Source organism: Malaclemys terrapin, chromosome 1 (assembly GCF_027887155.1).
Source record: "Malaclemys terrapin pileata isolate rMalTer1 chromosome 1, rMalTer1.hap1, whole genome shotgun sequence".
In the NCBI taxonomy this organism is placed as follows: Eukaryota; Metazoa; Chordata; order Testudines; family Emydidae; genus Malaclemys; species Malaclemys terrapin.
Window position 1 is genome coordinate 196,536,003 of NC_071505.1, and position 22,800 is coordinate 196,558,802.

Below are 22,800 nucleotides of genomic sequence, written 5' to 3' on the forward strand. Positions count from 1 at the left end.
TTTACAGTCAGTGCCAAAGATAGGACTACAGCGTGATCCCAAGCTGTGCTTTAGCCACGTTGGGGCATTAACATGTTGTTACTGGGTTCTTCAGATGGTGTGTTTATAGTGTAAATGCAACCTGTGTGAACCAGAAGGAGGAAAGTGGGCCACGATTTTCAAAAGCGATTAGTGATTTTGGGTGCCTCCAGTTTTGGGTGTCCACTCTGAGACACCTGAAAGGGGCCTAATCATCAGAGGATAGGTGCAGAATTCTTTCTGGAAATCAGATATTTTTCAGATATCTCAAGTTGGGTGTCCAAAATGACCAGCCTTTCTTGAAAACCTTGGCTGTAATCTGTAGCCAGGGGACATGAGACTGGTAGAACCAAGGAAGTAGCAAGTACAGTGAAAGGTACCATCACTGGCATATCTACGTTCCAAAATGAATGGTTACATTCAAGGCACCAGAATAGCTGCTTTGCTATATGTTTCTTTGATGCAGACCCACAGCGAAAACAGGACAGACACGTGGCTGGATTTTAAGCTGAAGGCTACAAATCTTATTAAACTTTAACACAGGGGAGGGATGCTACCCACCATCACCCCTGCTTGCCTATACCAGGCATTTAGTTGATTCCAGTGCAAGATTTCCAGGGCTCCTACCACATCACTCATAACTCAGCATAGGCACTCCTCAGCCTACCCCCCGGGACTCAGCTCATTCTGAGTCCCAGCACAATGTACCCCCACAAGGGGAACACAGGGTGCAGCAGGGTGGGGACTCTGCCCGCAATGGCCCCAAGGTCTCACTTTGTCCCAAAAACCCATCGCCAAAATCCTAGGTCTCTTATCTCTGGGAACTGTTCGTTTTATCCTTGTAACCATGCTGGAAACCAGCTGCAAATTGTGACGAATCAACAACTCAATCAAAGTACCCCTGTTAGGTACCAAATGCATTCCTACTTAATCCACTGTGGCTTGAAGGTGCTGCAAAGAAGGCAAAAAATTCTCTGGTCCTCTGCTAGTTGGCCCCTGGGAGAAAAAAAAAATCTTTCCTGACCCCTCTAAACAGATGATCAGCTCACAGGCCAGGTTCCCATTCCTAGTTCTGGGTGGATAGCGTGGGGCTGCAGGAATGAAGTCCCATGGCTCCCCATTCCAGGTTAAATCCTGGGAGCTGGGGAATGCTAGCCAATCAGCACCCTTTCCCCCTCCAACTGGCCAATATGTGCTAGAGACTCCCAAGGGAGAGGTCCTTCAGTGAGTAGCTCCTTACCTCCCTGCTGGGACTGTCCCCCTTCACTGATGGCTCCATCAAGTTCCCCCACATGTTGCAGCAGGTGGGTGGCATTTGCCAAGCCCTAAAGTTGAAGTAATGCATACAGTGTCAGACTTCACCGCTTTCTCTTTCTGTGTCGTGTACTATGTTTTCCCATTATTTTGTTTTTTAGAGAAAGAGGAATTGTTCCAGAGTGTACTGACGCAGGTTGCTGAACAATTCTCAAGGTAAAAACTTTACATCATTGTTATGAATGCAAAGTTCTATTTCTTTTATTGAGACCGGCTGAGGCTTTCAAAGGGAGCTAAAGAAGTGAGGCACCCAACTTCCACAGGAATTCAAAGTGAGTTGGGCACTTCACGCCCTTCGAACTCTTGACAATTCCAGCCTTACTGCCGGACTCAGCCCATACAACTCCCATTGACTGCAACGAGGAGATGCACAAGGCTTATGCCAAGATGGAATTTGGACAGTATTTGCACAAGAAAAGAAAGGTTACTTGATTTAATTGTGCTTCCATCATCGTATTGGCAGCAAAAAAAGTGCATCTTTGTTTAGGTTTGTAGGCTCAGCATTTGTTTATCAATTTTAATGTGCACATTTTTCTTCCCTCAGATAACAATTCTGAATGTTTTTACGGATGCTTATTTTATCCTCACTGGCTTCAGTAAGAAGGATCAATTCTGTTATATCTCTGTAAGCCACCAATATGATTGAAAGAAAAAAGAGCTTCAAAGGTGTACAAATACCTGTATGCTGGCCTTGAAGCACCATCAATTTAGTTTTGCTTCCCTAAAGGGCATGATAACAAGTATCTGCTGAAAGATGGGGTGATGACTTCATTCTCTCAGAGCCAAAACAATAGCATTCTCTTTTAATTTTCATGGACTCTCTATAGCCTTTGAATGTGCACATCTTTCTTCAAGGTTGTACATTCAGCACAGATTTTGCTGTTCTTTACTTGATATTAAATGTCATTCCTTGGTCCTTTGAAACTGGTGTGCGGTTTCTAGTACAAAATCTTTTCTTTATTGTATACATATAGATACAAATGTATATTTCATATCTGATTTTTTCCCCAGGGTGTTTAAAATCAATGAACTGAAAACTGAAGTAGCAAATCACTTGGCAATGCTGGAGAAAAAAGTTGAACGTAAGTGTCCTTTATTTTTTAACAAAATTAGGAATTACTATATATAAAATCAACATCTGTTTAATTATAATACAAGGGACTGGTAGCATTGCCCATTATTCAAGTCTCCTGACACTTCTCATTATATCACCCTGTTTTCAATTACCTACAACTTGACAAGACTTCAGATATTTGGGCTGAAATTTTCCATGCTGGGTCTTTGCCTGAGGCTGAATTGTTCTGGAAAATTTTAGCCAAAAAAGTTCATTCATTTCCAAGAAGAAGGCTAGGGGAAAATATGGTGTTTTGTCCACGTTAAAAAATTCTGATGACCTTTTCTTTGACAAACTCTGGCGCCCCTATGCTTTGGAGAAGGGACTTGAAAGTTGGCAAGGGAGGTGGTCTTTAACATTTATAAATATATATATAGATATATATTTAAAAAAATTATTTAATACAATTTTATTTAAATGTATGGCAGGATGTGCCTTTTTCTGTCCCTATGAATATTTGCCCAAATTTGGACAAGTAATAAGCCTTTGAAAAATCAAAGTTTGCACATGCTCAGTAGAGACTGCTTCAATTTTAGCTGCTAAATTCCCCAAATATCCCATCTGTACTGAGCACGCTCCAGTCCAGTAATTAGCAGGATTTTCTGTACAATTGTAGTTCTGAGCTGCCATGGGCCAGAGCACAGCCAGACATTGAAACTGAGGGCAGACAGCTTGTCTCTCCACGCCCTTCTGCTGCTGATGACAAGGTAGCGTGTAGGAAGAAGCTGCCTAATTTGAATGCAGAGGGGACAAGAGCCTCACCTGCAGGGGAGGCAGAGGGAGCAGATGTTGACAAGGAGCCTGTGGGAAGACTGGGGCTGTTGACTGGCAGGGGGAAGAGGGAAACGGAGACTGGAAGTTGAGAGGGGGACTGATGGCTAGGGAGGGAAACAGGAGGGTACTGGGAGCCAGCAGATTTAGGGGCTGCTGAGATTGGAAGAGAAGCTGGGGCGGGGGGACTGGATGGACAAGGAGACTGGGCCTGAGAACCAATGGAACCAGGCTAAGGAGATGTGGGAGGAGGGGAGACAGATCTGACAATGAACTGGGCTATGGAGGAGAACTGGGAGTGGCCCCGGGAGTGGGGGAGAGACTGGTACAGGGAGTCCAAAGAGTTGAGACTTGGAGTCGCTAGGCAAGGAGACTGGGCCTGGGAGGAGAAGCTGGAGGGGTGGAGGCTGGGATGGGAATGAGGAGCAAGGGATGGGGAAGAGAGGGCTGGGACAGGGACATGTTGGAGGGGATGGGGTAGAAGGGTCATGTTTATGGGGGGACGGACATAAGTCTGTGCTCACCACAGCACACTCCCGTCCAGAGCCTGACATGGAACCAAGGATTCCTGAGTCTCACCTTTCCTCTTCTGTCAGCAAATATCTGTGAAACCCACTGGCAAAGTGTCCTGTTCCCCTCTTCTGCTGGTCCACATGGAAGATGACAACCTACTACTATTGGTTAGTCTATCAACTCAAGTGGCAGAGTTCTGTGAGGTGGATCTAAAGGTTCCAATCCTGCTAATGACCCATGTTGGTGTCAATAAGATGCCACATGATGGAATTTCTGTTTTTTCTGTTGGCTTTTTTAAAAACCTAGGAAATTACACACACACAAAACTGCGTTAGCAGAACAATATAAGGTTGCAAAATCAAGCACTCAAAAGTTAGGAAATGCCAGAATTAAGGTGGCTTGTGCTACCTTAATTCAGCCCCCTTATGTGTATGCGTTATGATACAGTCCTTAATTACATGATCACATTTTATTTTTTTTCTGCAGGACCCCTGCCTCATTTAGTACATGGGATAAACCTGCTCTGGAGAGGAATCAGGGCTGTGTAGTAAAAGAAAATGTTGTCCGTTGGACGTCTGCTTTATTTGTTACAGTAGTTGGAAGGTTTGTAGTGAATGAGGCAGGGGACTGCAGGAAGAGGAAGGATGGTTTCGTGGTTACAGTAGTTGAATGCTGGCTTGGAGAATTAGATTCTGTCCCTGCCTCTGCCACAGAGCTCCTATGAGATGCTGAGCAAGTCCCTTAAACCACACTTTTCAAAGGTGGTCACCAATAGTGTGTCCCTCCTTTTCTGGATTCCGGACTTGAGACCTTGGGATCTGATTTACAGAAGTGCTGAGAATTCAGAGCTGCAACAGCAGTCAATGGGAGGTGTGAGGTGAACATATAAAGTGGTATAGAATGCTAAGCACTCTGAAAAATGAGGTCCTGGGCATCTCAAACTGGGCACCGAAACGTAGTGGACCTTAATGAAACTTTTTACCTTAATCTTGCTGTGCTTCCGTTCTCCATCTGTAAAATGGAGATAATAATATCCCACTCTCTCACCTTACAGGCGATTGGGAAGATAAAGTAATGTTTGTGAAGCACTCAGATAACCTAGTGATGAGTGTGAAAACCAATGAGGAAATTAATAATTGTATATTCAGAGCAGGGTTTAAATAATGTGCAGTAAATCAGGCCTGGGGCCACATATTGAACAATGAAAAGAAAACAAAATATCGAATAGCTGCTCATTAAATGAGCACTGCCCATCCTGTGCACTAAACGAGGAAGAGCACCTGTGGAAAAAATAGTATGTGATCATGTAATTGAAGACTGTATCATAATGCATACACACAAGGGAGCAGAATTAATTCTGGAATTTCCTATCTTTTAATGCTTGACTGTTCAACCTTAATACTGTACTTTTAAAATATGTTGGCTGTGTGAATATGGTTGTGATAGATATATTTTTATAGTGCTGTTTTCACTTTTATGTGATGTACAATTCCAAAGGATAAGTGCCTACACTCAATAAAGACAGGTTTCAGAGTAGCAGCCGTGTTAGTCTGTATCCGCAAAAAGAACAGGAGTACTTGTGGCACCTTAGAGACTAACAAATTTATTAGAGCATAAGCTTTTGTGGGCTACTGCCCACTTCTATATGCATCCGAAGAAGTGGGCAGTAGCCCACGAAAGCTTATGCTCTAATAAATTTGTTAGTCTCTAAGGTGCCACAAGTACTCCTGTTCTTTTTACTCAATAAAGAGAGGATAGTCCTGGAAAATAGAGTCTCATTCCTTGAATTTTTTTAGTACTTTTAAAAAAATAATTAAATGAGGATAATGTTGTTAACTTCTTCCCTCTTATGTGGTTATGCTGGATCTCTGCACAGATCAGAACCCTTGGTATTCATTTACACTCCCTCCCCTTATAGTCAACCTCTTTCATTAATACATTTACCATATATTAAAGAGAATACCATTGAATACTCTAAACTCCCCATTATTAGCATTAGGTTTTTAAGGTATTTCCAATATATGTGAAAGTATCTCACTTTCTTCTTCCCTTTCTGTACTCTCACACTGGATGAAATCTGGGTCTCACTGAAGTCAAAGGAAAAAGCCCCATTAATATCAATGCAGGTTTTCATCTACTGTGGTTCGTATTCTAGCTGCAACACACACACTGATTCTGAATATGTAATGTAAGTAAAATGTAAAATACTATATTGTCCATACCAATAATTATACTGCATATATAAAAGAGACTACATAGTTTAGACAACAAAGGCTACGTGTGTTTTTTATTAAAGAGGCAGAGGCTTTAAATTATCTCAGCCGAAACTGGAATTGTAAACACAGAACACCCACGCCTTTCATCCCCTGTTTCCTGGTTGCAGATTAAAACACTGCAAGGCTCTATTATTGTTTCTATTCTTCCTTATTGTTTTAACAGTAAAATTATTGTTCTTAGTTACTCTGCAGCAAGAAAGTAAAGTTCAAAGCAGCATTTTTCTGTATATAATCCGATTTTTATTTTTTCACCCTGTGTAGTGCATAAAATAGACCTACGGAAGAGAGGGCAATAGGACACACAAAGCACTATCATACAGCACAGTTTTGACAGGGTCAAGTTCTCATTTATATGCTCCACAGGCATAGGCACATTTAAGACAGAAATTGACTGAGCCTTCTGTCACACCATGGCTGCAGCAATGCCTCTTCACTCTAGGCTAGTACCAGCAGCTTGCCAGAATCCATGGACCAGAGCAGGTGGGTCTCCCCATCAAACTGGAGTACAGAGCAGGCTCCAGAGTGAGTGCTCTGTTGAACTATCCCAGCCAGCCAAATGCTTCCTTCTTCCACTGGCTCTCTCCCAAGTGGCTTACTAAACCCCAGCTACAGATGCACTTACTAAACCCCAGCTACTTTGTGTACACTCTGCATGCACTGCCTTTCAGCACTGGCAGGCCAGCTGGAATGGGAGGAGATAACAAAAGGTTGCTGTACCACATGGTTCAGGGTTCAATCCAGACCAGTGAGGGGTTATGTCACCACTTGCCCTGCCACACTGGGTGCCTTACGATGCTTTGCTGCTGTAGCTCCCAGCCTGGGATGCTCACAAGCAGCTTACAAGCAAGCAGGTCACACCATAAAGAGTTTATGTGCTAGATAGCCCTGATTCAGCAGCTCTGACCCCCACACCCTGTCTACAGCCCCACTCTAGCTTCCTTCAGCCTTGTTTCCACAAAACTGTGCGCTCTGCAACATCTATCCTTTCCTGGATAGTTCAGAGAAATGATAAGGTTTCTGTGTTCTTCTGAAGACACAAAAGCACATCACAACTTATTAATTTAACGAGGGTAAATGCACTCTTCCATTTAAACACAGATCTGAGTTGGTTTATAGTTAAAAATTGAAGTAACAGTAATCCACACTATGTAGAGTCAAGCACAGGAGTTTATTACGCACAATGCTGGCGAAGTGTTACTTTGCTTATTAGGCTCAGAGACACTGCAGAACAATCAATTACAATAGATTATATAGGGTGCTCATTGGGCGGAGAGAAGTGACGGCAATGGGTTTCCCCAAGCCCTGGATAGGTTCTAGCAGCAAGACAAGATAAGCCCAATAAGCCAATGGTCTAAAAGATTACATAATGGCTCTGCCCAAGGCTGAAATTAACATATTGCTGACACACTGGTAATTACCCCCAAACTATGTCTATTAAAGTGTATAGGTTAAATCCTAATTTTGGGGCCCAGGGGAATGAGGTAGCAGCTCTCCTCGTTGACCAACAGGTACATTCCTGGAGATTTAAAGCAAAAAAAGCAGAAATTAGTATTTAACAATAACAATTGTTTATAAGTTTACCCTTGCATTTCTGTGGGCTAGAATTGGCATAAACTGGTGAGGCGAAGGTGTCAATTATATTAGGCCTCTCCCTGAACTCTGTCTGGGATCTGAGGGGTATTGTACCACTATCTCCTCCCTGCATTAGGGAGTAACCGTGAGACCTTTCTCAGCGCTTCATGTGTCTATAACTCATGATAAGGATGCCCAATTACATTCGGAGTTATGCTGACTTCGCTCATAGACTTGAAACACACAAGGTTATCTGTTTACCCCAGCTTTCTCTTAGCCATGTATTGTTCTTTGTTAGCTGGTCCTCATCCGGGCCTATATGAAAAGTTCTTAGAAGAAACTGTAGTTAAGATTTTACATGCACAACAAATGGATTTTGGCCCTTCAAAAATAAATCAACTTTATTAACAACAGGACATAGGTTAAGTGATGCCAAGTAAAAGGAACAAAGTTAAAAAGGGTTACAAGCAAATAAAGGTGAAAACACGCATCTAGAAGTCTAAAACTTAATTTAGCACATTTCTCTCACCAGACATTCTTCTCCCCATTCATGACTGATTTTCCCTCAGTCAGGACCTTCCACAAAAGTATAAGATGCTGGCTTCCCTTTTCTTCCTAGGTAAAACATCTTTGCCTAAGCAGGTTTCTAACCTGTATTCAGTTTCCAGAGACTTCAAACCCCACCATCTTGGTTGAAGGACCCATCTTTCTCAGCTTGCAAGAGCTCTGGCTTCTTGTGTCTGTCTAGTGATGGGTGCCAAAGATGGCTTCTGTCTTTGCTTATATCTTGCCAAGTTCAATGAATTTGTTTCAAGAGGAAGGATGGCTTCATGCTGTTCTTCCCTTCCTGTGGGCTTCCCATCCCTCTGTATGTAAATGGGGCTTCCGTTGTTTTGCTTCCACCATGCTTAATTTACATAGGACACAGGTAAATAGCTGTCTTCTCTCCTGTCCGGGAGGGGTGGAGGGGAGGGAAGGGGCGGGAGTACCTGTTTCTCCCTGTTTGGCCACAGACTGTAAAGCATAATATCATTAAATATCCAAATTTCCTCATATATTGTAAATATGTACATTTCACAATGATATTAATCACCAGTGTCATTAGCTTTCAGAAAAGACTTTACTCTATACACTTTTATAATACAGTAATATTCTATATAATCAGTTGATTCAATTGCTTATGACTTGAGGTTCAGCTCCCCTGTCTTTATAGACAAGTAAAACTTTACAATGTGTTCTTTGAAAAGTAAAACCTGGACCAAGCTTCTCTCTCCTGCTGGGGCATAGACACCATCCTATCTCCTCCCCTATTACTCGGCTCAAGAGCCCTGCATACCTAATATGTAACTATGGACTTTCACGGTCTTTGCCTGAAGACCTGTCTGGTCAGAGAATCAAATACACATTCCTTTGTCTGAGGCAGCCTGTGCTTATGCATTTTTTACCAAACACATGGTATTGACCAATGGGAAATCTTGGCAAGTGATCGTAACAAGTGGCGGCATTGTCTCCATCGGGGTATCAAAGTCCGTGACAGAAGCTGGCTCCTACAGCTTGAAGAGAAAAGAGCCTGTAGGAAGCAAGCAGCTCCCAACCCAGATACATACATTTGCAATAACTGCCAAAGATCATGCAAATCTCGGATCGGACTGTTCAGTCACATGAGATATTGCAAACCGTCTTCAACGTAGGCTACAATTCCCACCATCTCTCACAGACGAAAGGATGCCAACACGCACCAAACACATGTTAAGAATATAATTCTAGAACATACTCATAACTTTTTGTCCACACCCTTTGCATACACCATGACAGAATATTAATGAGCAGTGAGTTATTAGTTTTCCAATGACGTATTGCATGATACCTTTTAGATACAGATTATAACCATAGTGAGTTGGGGCACACTGAATTGGTTGTGTCAGCTGAAACTCATTACCTGATACCAGCGAGTCCCTTTTCCTCTGACACTGGGATGCTTTTAGAGTCACAGTTGCAAACTGTATTATTTCAGCTACATGGTGAAATAAGTTCCATATCTGCAGTACATGCAGCTTGGTAGTTGGATTTGGGAAGCCAGCATTCACAGAGCTGACAAATTTTCCCCAAACAAGGCTCCTCCTTAAACTGGGTCTCGCTACTGATAGAAATAACAACAGATGTGGCTATCCAGGGCTATTTCTGCCTGAATGGATCAGATCGCATCTCCAACAGCCAGTGTTGGTGACGAGGTGCTCATTTTTTCCTGTCTACGAGTGCATACATCTGCTCAGAATTTGACCGCAAGATCTTGCAACTGTGCCAAGTATGCAACATTTTGAAATAATTCCAGGTCTTCGTGTTTTAAGTGTATAAGTGCAATGAGCTGGATCCTGAACTCCTTACTTAGGCAAACTCCCACTGAGTTCAATAAGAGTTATGATCCAGTGCAGAATTCAGGATTTGGCCCAATGCCTTTTTAAACTACCGGGTCTTTTAAAAATGTATTTGTTGCTGCAAATTAATGTTAAGGGCCTTGATCTATGTGCATAAACAAGGCAGTTTATCATATACAAGTAGTGTATTACACTTTTTTTCAGCTGTTTCCTTTGATCTTGACTTCTGCAATGGAGACCAGGTGCTGGCATACAAGGGATGTGAAACGTATCAATGAGTGCCAAGTGGACACCTACAGGGTGAAACTGACTGAAGTGTGTAAGGCCTTGTCTACACAGGAAAATTTTCTCAGTATAATCCAATGTATTTATACTTGGGCAACCCTCACTGGGACACTCTTATTCTGGTATAAGAATGACTTTTCCTTTTCTTACATTGCTTGGGAAGGGTTTACAGCTAACCCCCACTCCCTACCCCCAAACCATTTTTATGCTGAAATAAAAGTGGGGAGTAATATCTCTAAAATTATACCTGTAAAACTTCCCCGTGTAGATAAGTGCTTAGTTAAGACAGCAAAGCATCCTGCAGTAGAATAAATGGCCTTAAACGAGGGGTGTAACAAGGGTGAATCCCAAAGGAGTATGACCCAGGGTGCACCTGAACAAAATACACAACCACATCTTGCCAGGAGGAAGAAAAATGACCCTTTTGTCAATGTCCTCCTCCCCTGCTCAAAAGTCTATCATGTCACAGTAGTTATTAGACAGGTCGGCAACCATAGCTGAAATTCATTATCTGAAAAGGACACCTAAAGGAATGACATCTGAGGCCATGAGTGAGCTCAAACCACTTTACCTATCTATCTTTCATTGGTGCATGGTTGATGGCATTACATTTAAGGACCACAAAGTATTTCACAAATGTAAAGTGAGGGCAGAATCTGGCCCTGCCTCTCAACTTAACCCATTGTTACATGTGATTGTACAATGCTAACAACATTAATTTCATGACCACAAATTAATTTCATGACCGTTTCAGGCCTGTCCAAATGTTCTTCCTAAACCTCTGTAAGGAAGGAGAAGAACACTTAATTTTTTTTTTAATTTTAAAAACACTCTTTTAAAAAATAATTCTATTAGTTTTCTGCTCCAGTGTTGATGGTGAGCAGGTTTGAGGAAAGCTGAAGAGCAACTGTGATTGGGGTCCCAGGGAAGCCAACTGAGGTCAGTCAATTAGGGTGAACTGCAAAGAATGGGGCAGACAATCCGCAAAGCTGGTGGATAATTCAATACTTAGATTTACCCAGCCAGCACAAAATAGCTCCTATAATACCTCACTGGTTACCCAGAAGCCAACAACGCAGTTCCCTTATAGTAACCCAGCCTCAGGCTACACCCAGATACCCAAGTCAAGTATGATGAGGGTTACTGAAAATCTTATTCATCATATAAAAAAGTTCTACCAATCCCAAAGGATCAGACACATTACCTCCCAGGTTAATGAATATTCCAGATCTTACCCAAATACACACTTCCAGCCAATTCTTATTAACTAAACTAAAATTATTAAAAAAGAAAACAGAGAGAGTATTGGTTAAAAGATCAGTATACAAACAGACATGAGTACAATTCTTGAGATTCAGATTCATAGCAGAGATGGTGAGCTTTGTAGTTGCAAAGAGTTCTTTCAGAATTAGTTCACGGGTTATAATCCAGTGTTTATATTCAGGGCTGTCCAGTCAGAACTGGGATTTCAGTCCTTATGGCTTAGGCTTCTCCTGCATGAAGCCTCAAGCAGATCTGAGATAAAAAGGATTGGGACCCAGATATCTTTATATAGTTTCAGGCCTTCTTGTGACAGCTCAGAATCCTTAGGCGAACAATAGGCACTCATAAAGAAGAACAGGAGTACTTGTGGCACCTGTACTGGGCTATCTTGATTATCACTTCAAAAGTTTTTTTTCTCTTAATTAATTGGCCTCTCAGAGTTGGTAAGACAACTCCCACCTGTTTATGCTCTCTGTATGTGTGTATATATATATCCTCAATGTATGTTCCATTCTATATGCATCCGAAGAAGTGGGCTGTAGTCCACGAAAGCTTATGCTCTAATAAATTTGTTAGTCTCTAAGGTGCCACAAGTACTCCTGTTCTTCTTTTTGCGGATACAGACTAACACGGCTGCTACTCTGAAACCTGAAATAGGCACTCATGGGGACTTTGAAGTGGACCCAGTTCCTACGCATCACTGGAATTATCCACACAGATTAACATAAGGCAATTTCCTGATTTTCCACCATTCGCAAATAAGTTGCTATACATTTCAAAGAAAGATGAATACAGTGATATCCTATGTTTACAGTTCATTTAAATGTTAAGATGTCCTTTTGATCTCTGAATTAACAGAATACAGCATAGGCAGGAACTGTTTGATTACATTGTTGACCTCTACCAATATATATGTAAAAACACAAACACTATCTCTCCATATGTTGTTAAGGGTTGAATTTGAGTCATTTATCCTGCAGGATGCTTAACCCTTTCCAGTCATGCATCACAGAGGTCATCATACCAGTGTATGAGACAGGAAGTGCAACTGACTACCAACAAAGCAGTAAAATTGAGCATACACCAAGTGTTGTCAAAAGCACATAAAAAAAAACACTGAATAAATAAACCTTTTTCTCTCACCCCTATCAGCTCTAATCGTCTTAAGAGTTACTCCTAACAATATTAAGTACAAAATGTTCAGATGGAAATGTGATTTTCAGGTCCCTTTCATCAAACCTGAATTATTTTCAGAACCCTCTCCTTTTCCTCTTCTCTTATGTAATAGTCTAGATTGAGTTTGTGTATCCCTTGTGTTTTTCCCCTTCCCACACCCAAAAGCAATAACTGTAGTTACTAGCAATTAGATGAAATCTGAGTTCTCTGCTGATCTATAGGGTTATGTCTCTCCCAAGCAATTTTTCATCACTTGCATGTTATGCTATGGGTGGGTAGCATGATGACTATTTTAAGAGAGAGTGAATGAATACTGATCCTACAGTTAAAAGTTCCCTTGAGTTTCCTGCACATCAGCTCGTCTACGTAAGCAGTGAGTACAGTAAATAAATGAGCTGTGGCATGATCACACTGTGAATGATATACACTTAATAAATGGTTTGATATTATGTCCTTGAGTATGTTGGTGGCCTGAGAGTGAGAAGGGAGGAAGATCCACATATTGGACCTGTGTGAGGCTCTCAAGGCTGCATGGAATGAAACAAGCTGCGACATAAGGACAAACTTTCTGCCTTGTGGCACTTATAATACATACAGATGAGAGTATAGTATTTCCTGTGCTGTATGCAACAATAACCCTGGATTGCACAACAATTTATCTGCAAGGAATTATGACATATTTTAGGTACTTAACTGAAATAAAATTATTTCTAAGTGCCAAGACATTTTTTAAATGTCTATTTTTGGTTTCTCTGTATCCAGGCATGCCTCTCAAAGTCTCCTATTGCTCCTTGGGGAACTTTTTAAATTAAAACCTTTTATCTTAATGGGAATTTGAATTCTAGCAGGACACTTTTGTGACTGTGCTGTCCGGCAATCTTATATCACTGGAGCATTTCTTTGCCAACTAGTTCCTTTGATTAGTGGTCTAAGGAAGAGGGGGTGAAAAAGGTAACAGAGCTGTAGACTGTTGCTAACTATTCTGAAAAGATCAGATGCTATGGCCATTTTGTGAATTAAAACACTTGAGCTCACTTCAAAAATTGGCAACAGAAAATTCCTACGGATTTTAAAGCTACATGGTGTCAGTAGCTCCTGCACGTATGGGAACTGGTGCAGCATGTAAGAACCTGTTGACTCACTGGATAACCCCACTGTTACAAGCCTTTTGAAATTCTGCACAATTAATGAAATAAGATCCTTCATGTTTCTCCATGGTAACACCCCTGTTGTTTTTGCTTTGTTGACAGTGGAAGGACTGAAAGTAGTAGAGATCGAGAAATGCAAGAGTGACATTAAAAAGATGAGGGAGGAAATGGCAGCAAGAAGCACCAGGTAAGTTCTGCTTCAGTTACCATTGGGGAAAAGAAAAATCCAGCCGGATTTCTGGATTCAAACTCCGGTGAAGTAATTCCGTTGAATTTAGTCATTCTGGTTTTTTAAACACAGAAGCAAAGCAGCAGCTCAGTGCTGCGCAAGGCATTGGCTTAATTTGCAAAGACTGTGGTTTCATTTAAGAATTTATGGAAATTCAGTAGTTAAAAAAGCTGGTTCCAGATGACTGAAAGAAAAATCTTCTTGCAGACAGAGATTAATGTCTTGTTTTTTCTGTGTTCAGCCATCCAGTCATAGGAATTTTGCAACAAGTTTTATGCAGCAAGAGAAACTTCTGTCAAAGAAAACATTTATTTTGCAAGAGGCTAGTGTTCTAATTAGCTCCACTAAGTTTTAAAATGTAAGTTGGGAAAATATCACAATAAATACATAACAGTTCTTCTAATTATGATCTCACACTTCTGCAAAATGTTGACTTCCAATTTCAACTAGCAACGAGGGATTTCCTTCTAAATTCAAGGAGTCACCCTACTGATCAGCTATTACAAAGTTTAGACTTGCTGTAATTAAAACAACAGCAGAGGGAATTGTATCTTGTTGTGGTACACTGAATCAACTTTAGAGTTGGACCTTTATGTCTCCGAAATACATCATTAAGATAAACATATCGGCAACTAAGAGATTATTAACACTGCTGGTAGAGTTATTAAAGAGAAATACATCAGACAATTCAGACTTGTGCTAAAAAAGGTATCTCCTAAGCAGGGATTTTGGAGCAATTCAAAATTTGAATTGCTCCGCTCCGGCTCCACTCCAGCTCCGGGCAAAAACCTACTGGTCCGCGCTCCAGCTCCAGGCTCCGCTCCAAAGCCCTGCTCCTAAGCGAAGTTAACTATGTGTGTTGTCTTGAAAATCTTTCTATAGGGTTTGTTCTATAGGGTCACACTTTTTGGTCCTTAAGCAGACAAATCTTTCATTGAAGTAGATGGGAGATTTGTTTAAACACCATGGAACCTGGCTATATAATAATTTGGTTTTATAATGTTTTGATTATCCAGATGAATGGGATGCAAGAATTCAAAAAACACATTTGTATTGATACAGTCTTAGGGCCAAATTCTGCCCTGTCATTCTGGTATAAATCTGGAGTAACCCATTAACCTCAGTGGAACTACTCCAGATTTACAGCAGCGTGACAGACACAAATCTGCCCTGCCGGTTACATAGTGACTTGTTAAGGCAGCTGAGGGAATTTCATTAGCATGGCTAGGAATGAATTTGACAGCAAAATAAAAAAAATTGTATTCTAATATATGTTAGATTCAATTTGCATACTGGGCGTGGGGGGGCAGAGGTGGTTTGATTCTTGACTTTTTGTAGAATATGTGAGTGTGTGCATGCAGGCATACATAGAGAAACAGAGAGAGACAGAACAAAAAATTATGTTAATGCTACATTAAGATTGCACAGTTAATATCACACCAAAATTAGGAAATGCAAAACGCATTGTTCTAACCCCAGCCTTGACTCGTTCGTGCTGCACATCCTGTTGATTTGTGGTCTATATTTTGTAATATGAGCAGCAATGTAGTAAGCTATCCATTTAACCAGAAAATCAGAAATAGAAAATACTACATACATTCAATATAGTCACGTTAACATTGCTGTGGGACCGAAATGTTGTATTTTTGTGGTTTTACCTGGGCAGTCATCAGGTTGATTTAACACAGGTTTTTTGCATTTAAGTAACTAGGCTTTATAAGAGAGAACGAACTTGCCTGTGCTTAATAATGTGACCATTTAAATGCATCCAGTTAAAATGTGGAGTTCACACCTCCTCGAGGTCAGTGGTGCACTGGAGAAGTGAGATCCCATCTTTGCTGCTGCGGTTGTTCTACAAGGCTGCGGATCTGTTTACACTGTAATAGCGGCATCTTTGCAGTGGAAAAAGATAGAAACTTGGGACCTGCCTCACCACTGCAAAATTCCAGTTTTATGTTGATGTGATGCCGTTGAAATCAATGTGTTAAAGAGTGTGAAAGGTGAAAAAAAAAAATTGCTGATTGATTGTGGTTGGTCAAGCCACCCTGGTTCCCCTAAGGTCAGAGGGACCTGTGCCACAGAAGCCATTATTCAGAAATAGTGGTAACTATAGTCAGCGACTGTTGCTCTTCTTGAGTTCTTTTTGGTTGATCTTGGGCTAATCCCAGCTGATTCTTTTTTCTCCCACATGGGTAGAGGAGTCTTTATTCCCAGCGAGGTGTAGGCAGCAGCTTTAATTACCTGGTTATTGACAAATTCCAGTTATATTTAAACTTGAAGCCCTCTGCTTCAAAAGCCTGGGCTCCTAGCCAATTCACTGCACTGTTATCACCATTTTACAGATGAGGAAGATCTGCCAGGATCATGTAGTTAATCTGGGTATGTCTACACAGCAAAGAAAAACCCATGGCTTGCCCATGCCAGTCAACTCAGGCATGCAGGGCTAGGGCTGCAGGGCTGTTTCATTGCTGTATAGACTGCCAGGCTCTGGCTGGAGCCCGTGCTCTAGGACCCTTCCACCTGTCAGTGTTCTAGAGCCAGACCACAACCCGAGCCTGGAAGCCTATGCAGCAATGAAACAGCCCCACAGCTTGAGCCCTGCAAGCCTGAATTGGCTGGTACAGGCCAGCCACAGGTTTTTCTTTGGAGTGTAGACATATGCGCAGTGGCAGGGCCAGGATTAGAATCCAGGTCTCCTGATTCTCCATCTTGTACTTTAATCACAAGATCATCCTTCCTATCATAATACTTACTTACCTTACATGAGTATTATGAGACTTGATGAGTGGAGTTGACCACTTTGACATCTTCAGGAGAAAAACACTGTAAACGTGGAAAATTAATTCTTTGTATTTATTCATTGATTTTACTTTAATTGAGACCGCTCCCATCTCAGATTCTCCATTAAACTTACGGCTGCAGCCAGGAATCCCACAAACACACATACTCCCTCTCCCACATTATCAAGGTAAAAGAAAAGTATCCGCTTATTCATTCTTATTTTTAAAGTGAAGACTGAAGTCCAAGCCGAATGACCTAAAAGCCTTCATAAGAAGCCACCCACTGTAGTCAGCCTAAACAGATGGCTCTTGAATCAGCAGCTGGAGCTGAGCCATGCAGAATATAATCAGTGATCCCAGTGAATTGCTTTGGTTTTCTAAAGCCAGGAAAGTCTGCTCCTTGTGTGGCATTGTCCTTAAGAAGGACCCCCATTGAAGTTGTTGAGTAATTACAAGTAGCTACCGGTTTCCCTAGAAACCATGGCTCAGCTTGAGCAATGGCAGGAAGGAGTGTTGACTCAATGCAAGAGGAGCTTCATCCTTGAGTTGCTAAGCAAATAAGCCCTCCCCACTGCACGAGGGGTCTAAAAAAGACATCCAAGAGCAACGTAGTGGTTTTCTTTGCACTTCATCCAGCCTTCGTACCACAGTATTTCATTCACTACACAGCTTATTAAAAAGTATATAGACATACTGTAATATTTGAATGGAATAGAATAGTAATGCTCAAAGTATATGTTTTTAAAATGCCCCTTTTGGAGTGTCATCACATACAGTTAGAAGCACATCAGCTTCTTCAAAGAAGAGGAGCAAAGCTTCCTTCCCCTTACCCACACATTAAGGGTCAGATTGTTAATGCTCGCCTCTATTTTTTGCACCTGCAGCTTGTAGAGGCTAATAACATGAGGGTGCTTGTGGGATATAATTTAGGTAATGCACATATGTAAGTGCCTGATTACGTCCTGACACTGGTGCAAGTTACAGCAACATGAAGACTGCTCCATGCTGCTCTGCCCTCCGCCCACAGTAGCTAGTTTCAGCCAAGTGCAGGGATGACCTGGCCACACCACCTTTTCTCCTATCATACCACCCCTGGCACAGGGAGGCTTGGAGGAGTGTGGCTTATGAGCCATTAATGTGCCTGCCCTCCACCTGGGGATTCCCCCTACACTAGACAGGAGAAACTGACTGGTTAAGCTGAGTGTACAGAGTTTGGTATCCCTCCCACTCAAAGCAGCATAAATCAGCTGTGGGCTAGTGATGAATCTGGCCCAGAGATTCCCTTTTCTCTAGCAGGCTCTGATAATGAGGAAGGCTGTTCTTGTGGTTAATGCATTGGACTGCATCTCAAGAGATGTGGGGTCAGTTCCACGTTCTGCCACAGGCTTTCTCTGTGACCTTTGGCAAGTCATGTAAGGTTAGAGCCACAAAGGGATTTAGGCACCTAACTGCTACTTCAGGTGCTTAAGTCCAAAATTTAGAGTCTCAAAACCCGCACTTAGCTACTGCTTAACCCTGTAGGTACCTCAATTTCCAAAGTGCCTAAAAATCTGGCAGCGGGCATGTGCACAGCTGCTGAAGTTCTGACACCTCACTCACACTTAAACCCTGATGGGATCCTCAAACCAGGTGTCCCCCCACTATCTTGCCTATGGAGCCCAACCCTGTAGGTGTGCTCAGATGGTGCCTTGGAGCTGGCCTACCATAGAATCATAGAAGATTAGGTTTGGAAGGGACCTCAGGAGGTCACCTAGTCCAACCTGCTGCTCAAAGCAGGACCAACACCAATTAAATCATCCCAACCAGGGCTTTGTCAAGCCGGGCCTTAAAAACCTCTAAGGAAGGAGATTCCAGCACCTCACTAGGTAACCCATTCCAGTGCTTCACCACTCTCCTAGTGAAATAGTGTTTCCTAATATCCAACCTAAACCTCCCCCACTGCAACTTGAGACCATTGCTCCTTGTTCTGTCATCTGCCACCACTGAGAACAGCCGACTCCATCCTCTTTGGAACCTCATTTCAGGTAGTTGTAGGCTGCTATCAAATCCCCCCCGCTCTTCTCTTCTGCAGACTAAACAAACCCAGTTCCCTCAGCCTCACCTCGTAAGTCATCTGCCCCAGCCCCCTGATCATTTTCGTTCTGTAGTGGGGAGCCCAAAACTGGACGCAATACTCCAGATGTGGCCTCACCAGTGCCGAATAGAGGAGAATAATTACTTCCCTCGATCTGCTGGCAATGCTCCTACAGGTCAGGCCCTGCACAAAACACAATTTATAGACAATAGCCCAATGGTTGGATCACCTGGGAGTAGGAGACTTGGGTTTCAATCCCCATTCTACCTCAGAAGAGCAGGGACGTGAGCCCAGGTCTCCCACTTCAGTGCCCTAACCACTGGGTTATGAGGCATTCTGGGATTGGACTTTCTCAGTCTCTGTCATTGAAGCTGTTCCACTTTATAAAAAATACTTAATATCCATTGAAGCCGGAACTAGCACCTGACTCGCCCACATCCCCGCTGAGTGCCCTAGCCACTGGGCTCTCTCTGGCCCAGCAAAGATGACTGATAGACACACACACTCGCCCCCCCCCCTTTCAGAAATACCTCATAGCCCAGTGGCACAGGCACACACCTGGGAGAATTGAGGGCCTGGGTTCAATTTCTTGCTCTTCTCAGGCAGATGGAGGATTTGAACTCGGGTTTCCTACATCTGGGGCGAGTGCTCATGTAACAGGTGATCTGCCTATTTAATAGCCCAGGGTGGTGGGGGGAAGAGGGAGCAGCCATCCCTACCCCAGAGAGAAGCCCAGCAGACATGTGGTGGGGTCAAGCTGACACAGCCGATCAGCACCTTAGGATTAGCCCATACTCTCGTCTGGAATATAAAGGAGAGCTCAAGCCATGAACAGGGTGGGGGGGTGAGAGAGGATATTGTCCGGCAAACAGAGCAGGTGGGCCAGCTGGCCCTTTGGAACTCTGCTGGGGTCAGAAAGGGCCCTACCCTATAGCCACTGGAGGCCAGAGGACCCCAGTCAGAACCCTTAAGCAGACTGTTATTGCTGTTGCTTTCTGTATACTTTTCTTGCTTTGTTTGGAAAGACAATAAACAGAGCCCTGAAGATAAGGACAGAAACCTAACCTGGGTGTGGCTGGTTGTCTATCCCCAGCTGGTGACTAGGGCCACCAGCCTACAGTTCTAATGACTGGGCAATTGGGTAGAAGGGGGCTGGCAGAACTTCCTCCTCAATTTTTTGCAAGGAAGGGCTGACCTGGTTTAGGTACCTAACTCCAGGAGCAGGCATAGGTGCCGACTCCATGGGTGCTCCAGGGCTGGAGCACCCATGGAAAAAAATTAGTGGGTGCTTAGCACCCACCGGCAGCCAAGATCCTCCCAGTGCCTCCCGCCCACCAGCGACCCCACCTATCAACTCTTCCCCCTCCCTCCCAGCGCCTTCTGCCTGCTATGATCAGCTGTTTCGTGGCATGCAGGAGGCATTGGGGGGTGGGGGAGGAGCAGGGATGGGGTGTGCACAGATGAGGAGGTGGAACTGGGCGGGAAGGGGGGTGGAGCAGGAGTGGGAAGAGGTAGGGTGGAGGTAGGCCCTTGGGGGAAGGGGTGGGGTGGAGCCTGGGCCGGAGTGGGGGTGAGGAAGGGGTGGGGCTTGAGGGAAGGGGTGGATGGGGGCGGAGCTGGGGGTTGAGCACCCCTGGGGCCCAGAGGAAGCCAGCGCCTGTGGGAGCAGGATCACAGCTGTGAGTTCCAAGTGGAGATAGGTACCACCTCTGGGCCAGAGTTAGGCACCTAAATCCCTAGGGTAGGGTTGAGGCCACACCCCTCTCCTTGGTATTTCCTATTGGCTAGCTTAGGCAGCTCCCTATTCAATGTGCTGGCTTTTGTAGATCCCATTTCTGGGCACCTAACTCTCCTCATGTATTGTATAGGGGACCTGAGCGCCTGACTCGGAGCTGTGGGTTCCAGTAGGAGGCAGAGCACCTGAACTTAGGAAATGCAATGCTAAGCCTAAATCCTTCGTGGATCTAGCCATTGGTTTCTCTGTGCCTCAGCACCCTGCCTTTTAAACTGGGATAATAGTTCCTTTTTTCCGTACTTTGTCCGTCTTGTATATTTAGATTGTAAACTCTTTGGAGCAAAGACTGTCTTATTCAATATCCGTACAATGCCATCACCATGGAGTCCCAGTCTCAGCTGGGACCTCTAGGAGCTACTGCAATACAAAGAGTAATACTATTACTGTTCATGAACTGATTGATTTCTTAGGACTGTTTTGGACAATCTCTGACCTCACCAGTGATACTGCTAATGCATAAAGCCCTTGTTAGATGGTGTTCAGTACTGATCACCTTCAACCAAAAGCCAAAATTGCTTTGCAAAGAATACAAAATACAGCAACAGAGATGATAGCAAACATCAAAGTTACAAGGAAGAAATTAGAGGGTTGGGATATTCACACTGGAATAGAGGAAATATTGTGACATAATAGAAATTTCCAAAATTATGAAAGGAGGAAATAAAGTTGATAGGTTGTTTTGATTTTGTTGGGTTTGGGTTTCTTAGTTTTCTTTGTTTTGGGCTTTTTGTTTGACTATTGGGTGTTTTTAAAATAAAGGGGGATAATCTAAACATTAGGACTCTAGGAATGAATGCTAAACTCAAGCAGAACTATTTTACACAAAAGATAATAAACGTATCAAATCAGTTGAATGGAAAGATGATTAAATTAAAGAGTACATTTATTTACTACATTTATTTCCAGAGAGTTTCTTGGATATTATGGTGGCCTCAATTATATATTGCCTCATACAGGGGTAAGAATGACTTGGCCCTGATTGTTTCTTATTGTTTCTTATGATTAGAGAAAATGAGATTGTTAGGAGAGATTGAGAAGCAGTGTAATTCTAAGGGTATGTCTCACTGCATTGTAAACCCAGGTCTTTGGGACCTTGGCTTGTGGGTTTGGTGTTTCCAAGCCTACACTTCAGCTTCCACACCGCATTGTAAACCTGGGTTTACATTGCTGGACCCAGATCTCACAGACATTCTAACGCATCCATACGGCACCACACAGACCTTCTGACTTGAGTCTGCAGCTTGAGCTTCATCCACACTGCAAAATCACAGGGCTTGGACCTCAGTCACAGCAGGACTTGGGCTCGGAGCCACCCCCTAGTGCAGTGGTTCTCTAACTTTTGTATTGGTGACTGTAGTGAGGCAGCCTGGCTCCCAGTCACCCCTGCGAGGGACGAGCCAGAACAGCTGCCATAGTGGACAGAGTCACCGCCGCCTGTCCCCGCCCCCTGGAAGTCAAGGGCCTGAGCCCCTGAATGACTGTTTGTTTGCTCAGCCCCTGCCTGAGGGCCTGAGCCCCTGAACGTCTGTTTGTTCGTTTGCTCAGCCCCTGCCTGAGCCCGGGACTACTGGTTGCTCGCAACCCCTCCCCGACTTAGGGCTTGGACCTGCGAGACTGATCTGTTCCCCAGCCTCGTGCAGAGAGGCGGCCTGGCTCCCACTCGCCCCTGCGAGGGACGAGCCCCACCCCGGACGTCTACAGTGACCCCTTTCACATAGCAAGCCTCTGAGTGCGACCCCCGTTATAAATGAAAAACACTTTTTAATAGATTTAACACCATTATAAATGCTGGAGGCAAAGCGGGGTTTGGGGTGGAGGCTGACAGCTTGTGACCCCTCATGTAATAACCTCGTGACCCCCCTGAGGGGTCCCGACCCCCAGTTTGAGAACCCCTGCCCTAGTGGGTCCTAAAACCCAGGCACCAAGTGCTTGCTAACTCGAGATAGACTGATTTGTGTGTGAATGGAAGTGGGGCTTGGGCTCAACCTGAGTTAGAACTCAGGCTTAAGATGCAGTGTAGACATAACCTCTATGTGATCTCATACCAAGATATTTTAATATAGTCAATGCTACTCAAGAGAATGCACCTGCTGTTGT

The 22,800-nt window shown here is 43.4% G+C and overlaps 1 protein-coding gene across 6 annotated transcripts in view; it reads left to right on the plus strand.

The window, feature by feature from the left end:
* PDE9A (phosphodiesterase 9A) overlaps positions 1-22,800 on the plus strand; it is a 92,274-nt gene that overhangs the window by 37,803 nt on the left and 31,671 nt on the right. For 3 of the 6 annotated variants that reach the window (XM_054004963.1, XM_054004972.1, XM_054004990.1), the window contains 3 exons: positions 1,434-1,488; positions 2,344-2,414; positions 13,928-14,012. In XM_054004963.1, the coding sequence (XP_053860938.1) occupies positions 1,434-1,488; positions 2,344-2,414; positions 13,928-14,012 (211 nt within the window). Of the gene's footprint in view, positions 1-1,433; positions 1,489-2,343; positions 2,415-13,335; positions 13,363-13,539; positions 13,629-13,780; positions 13,800-13,927; positions 14,013-22,800 lie in introns of those variants that run through there. The other 3 variants (XM_054005009.1, XM_054005000.1, XM_054004981.1) reach the window with 3 other exon arrangements.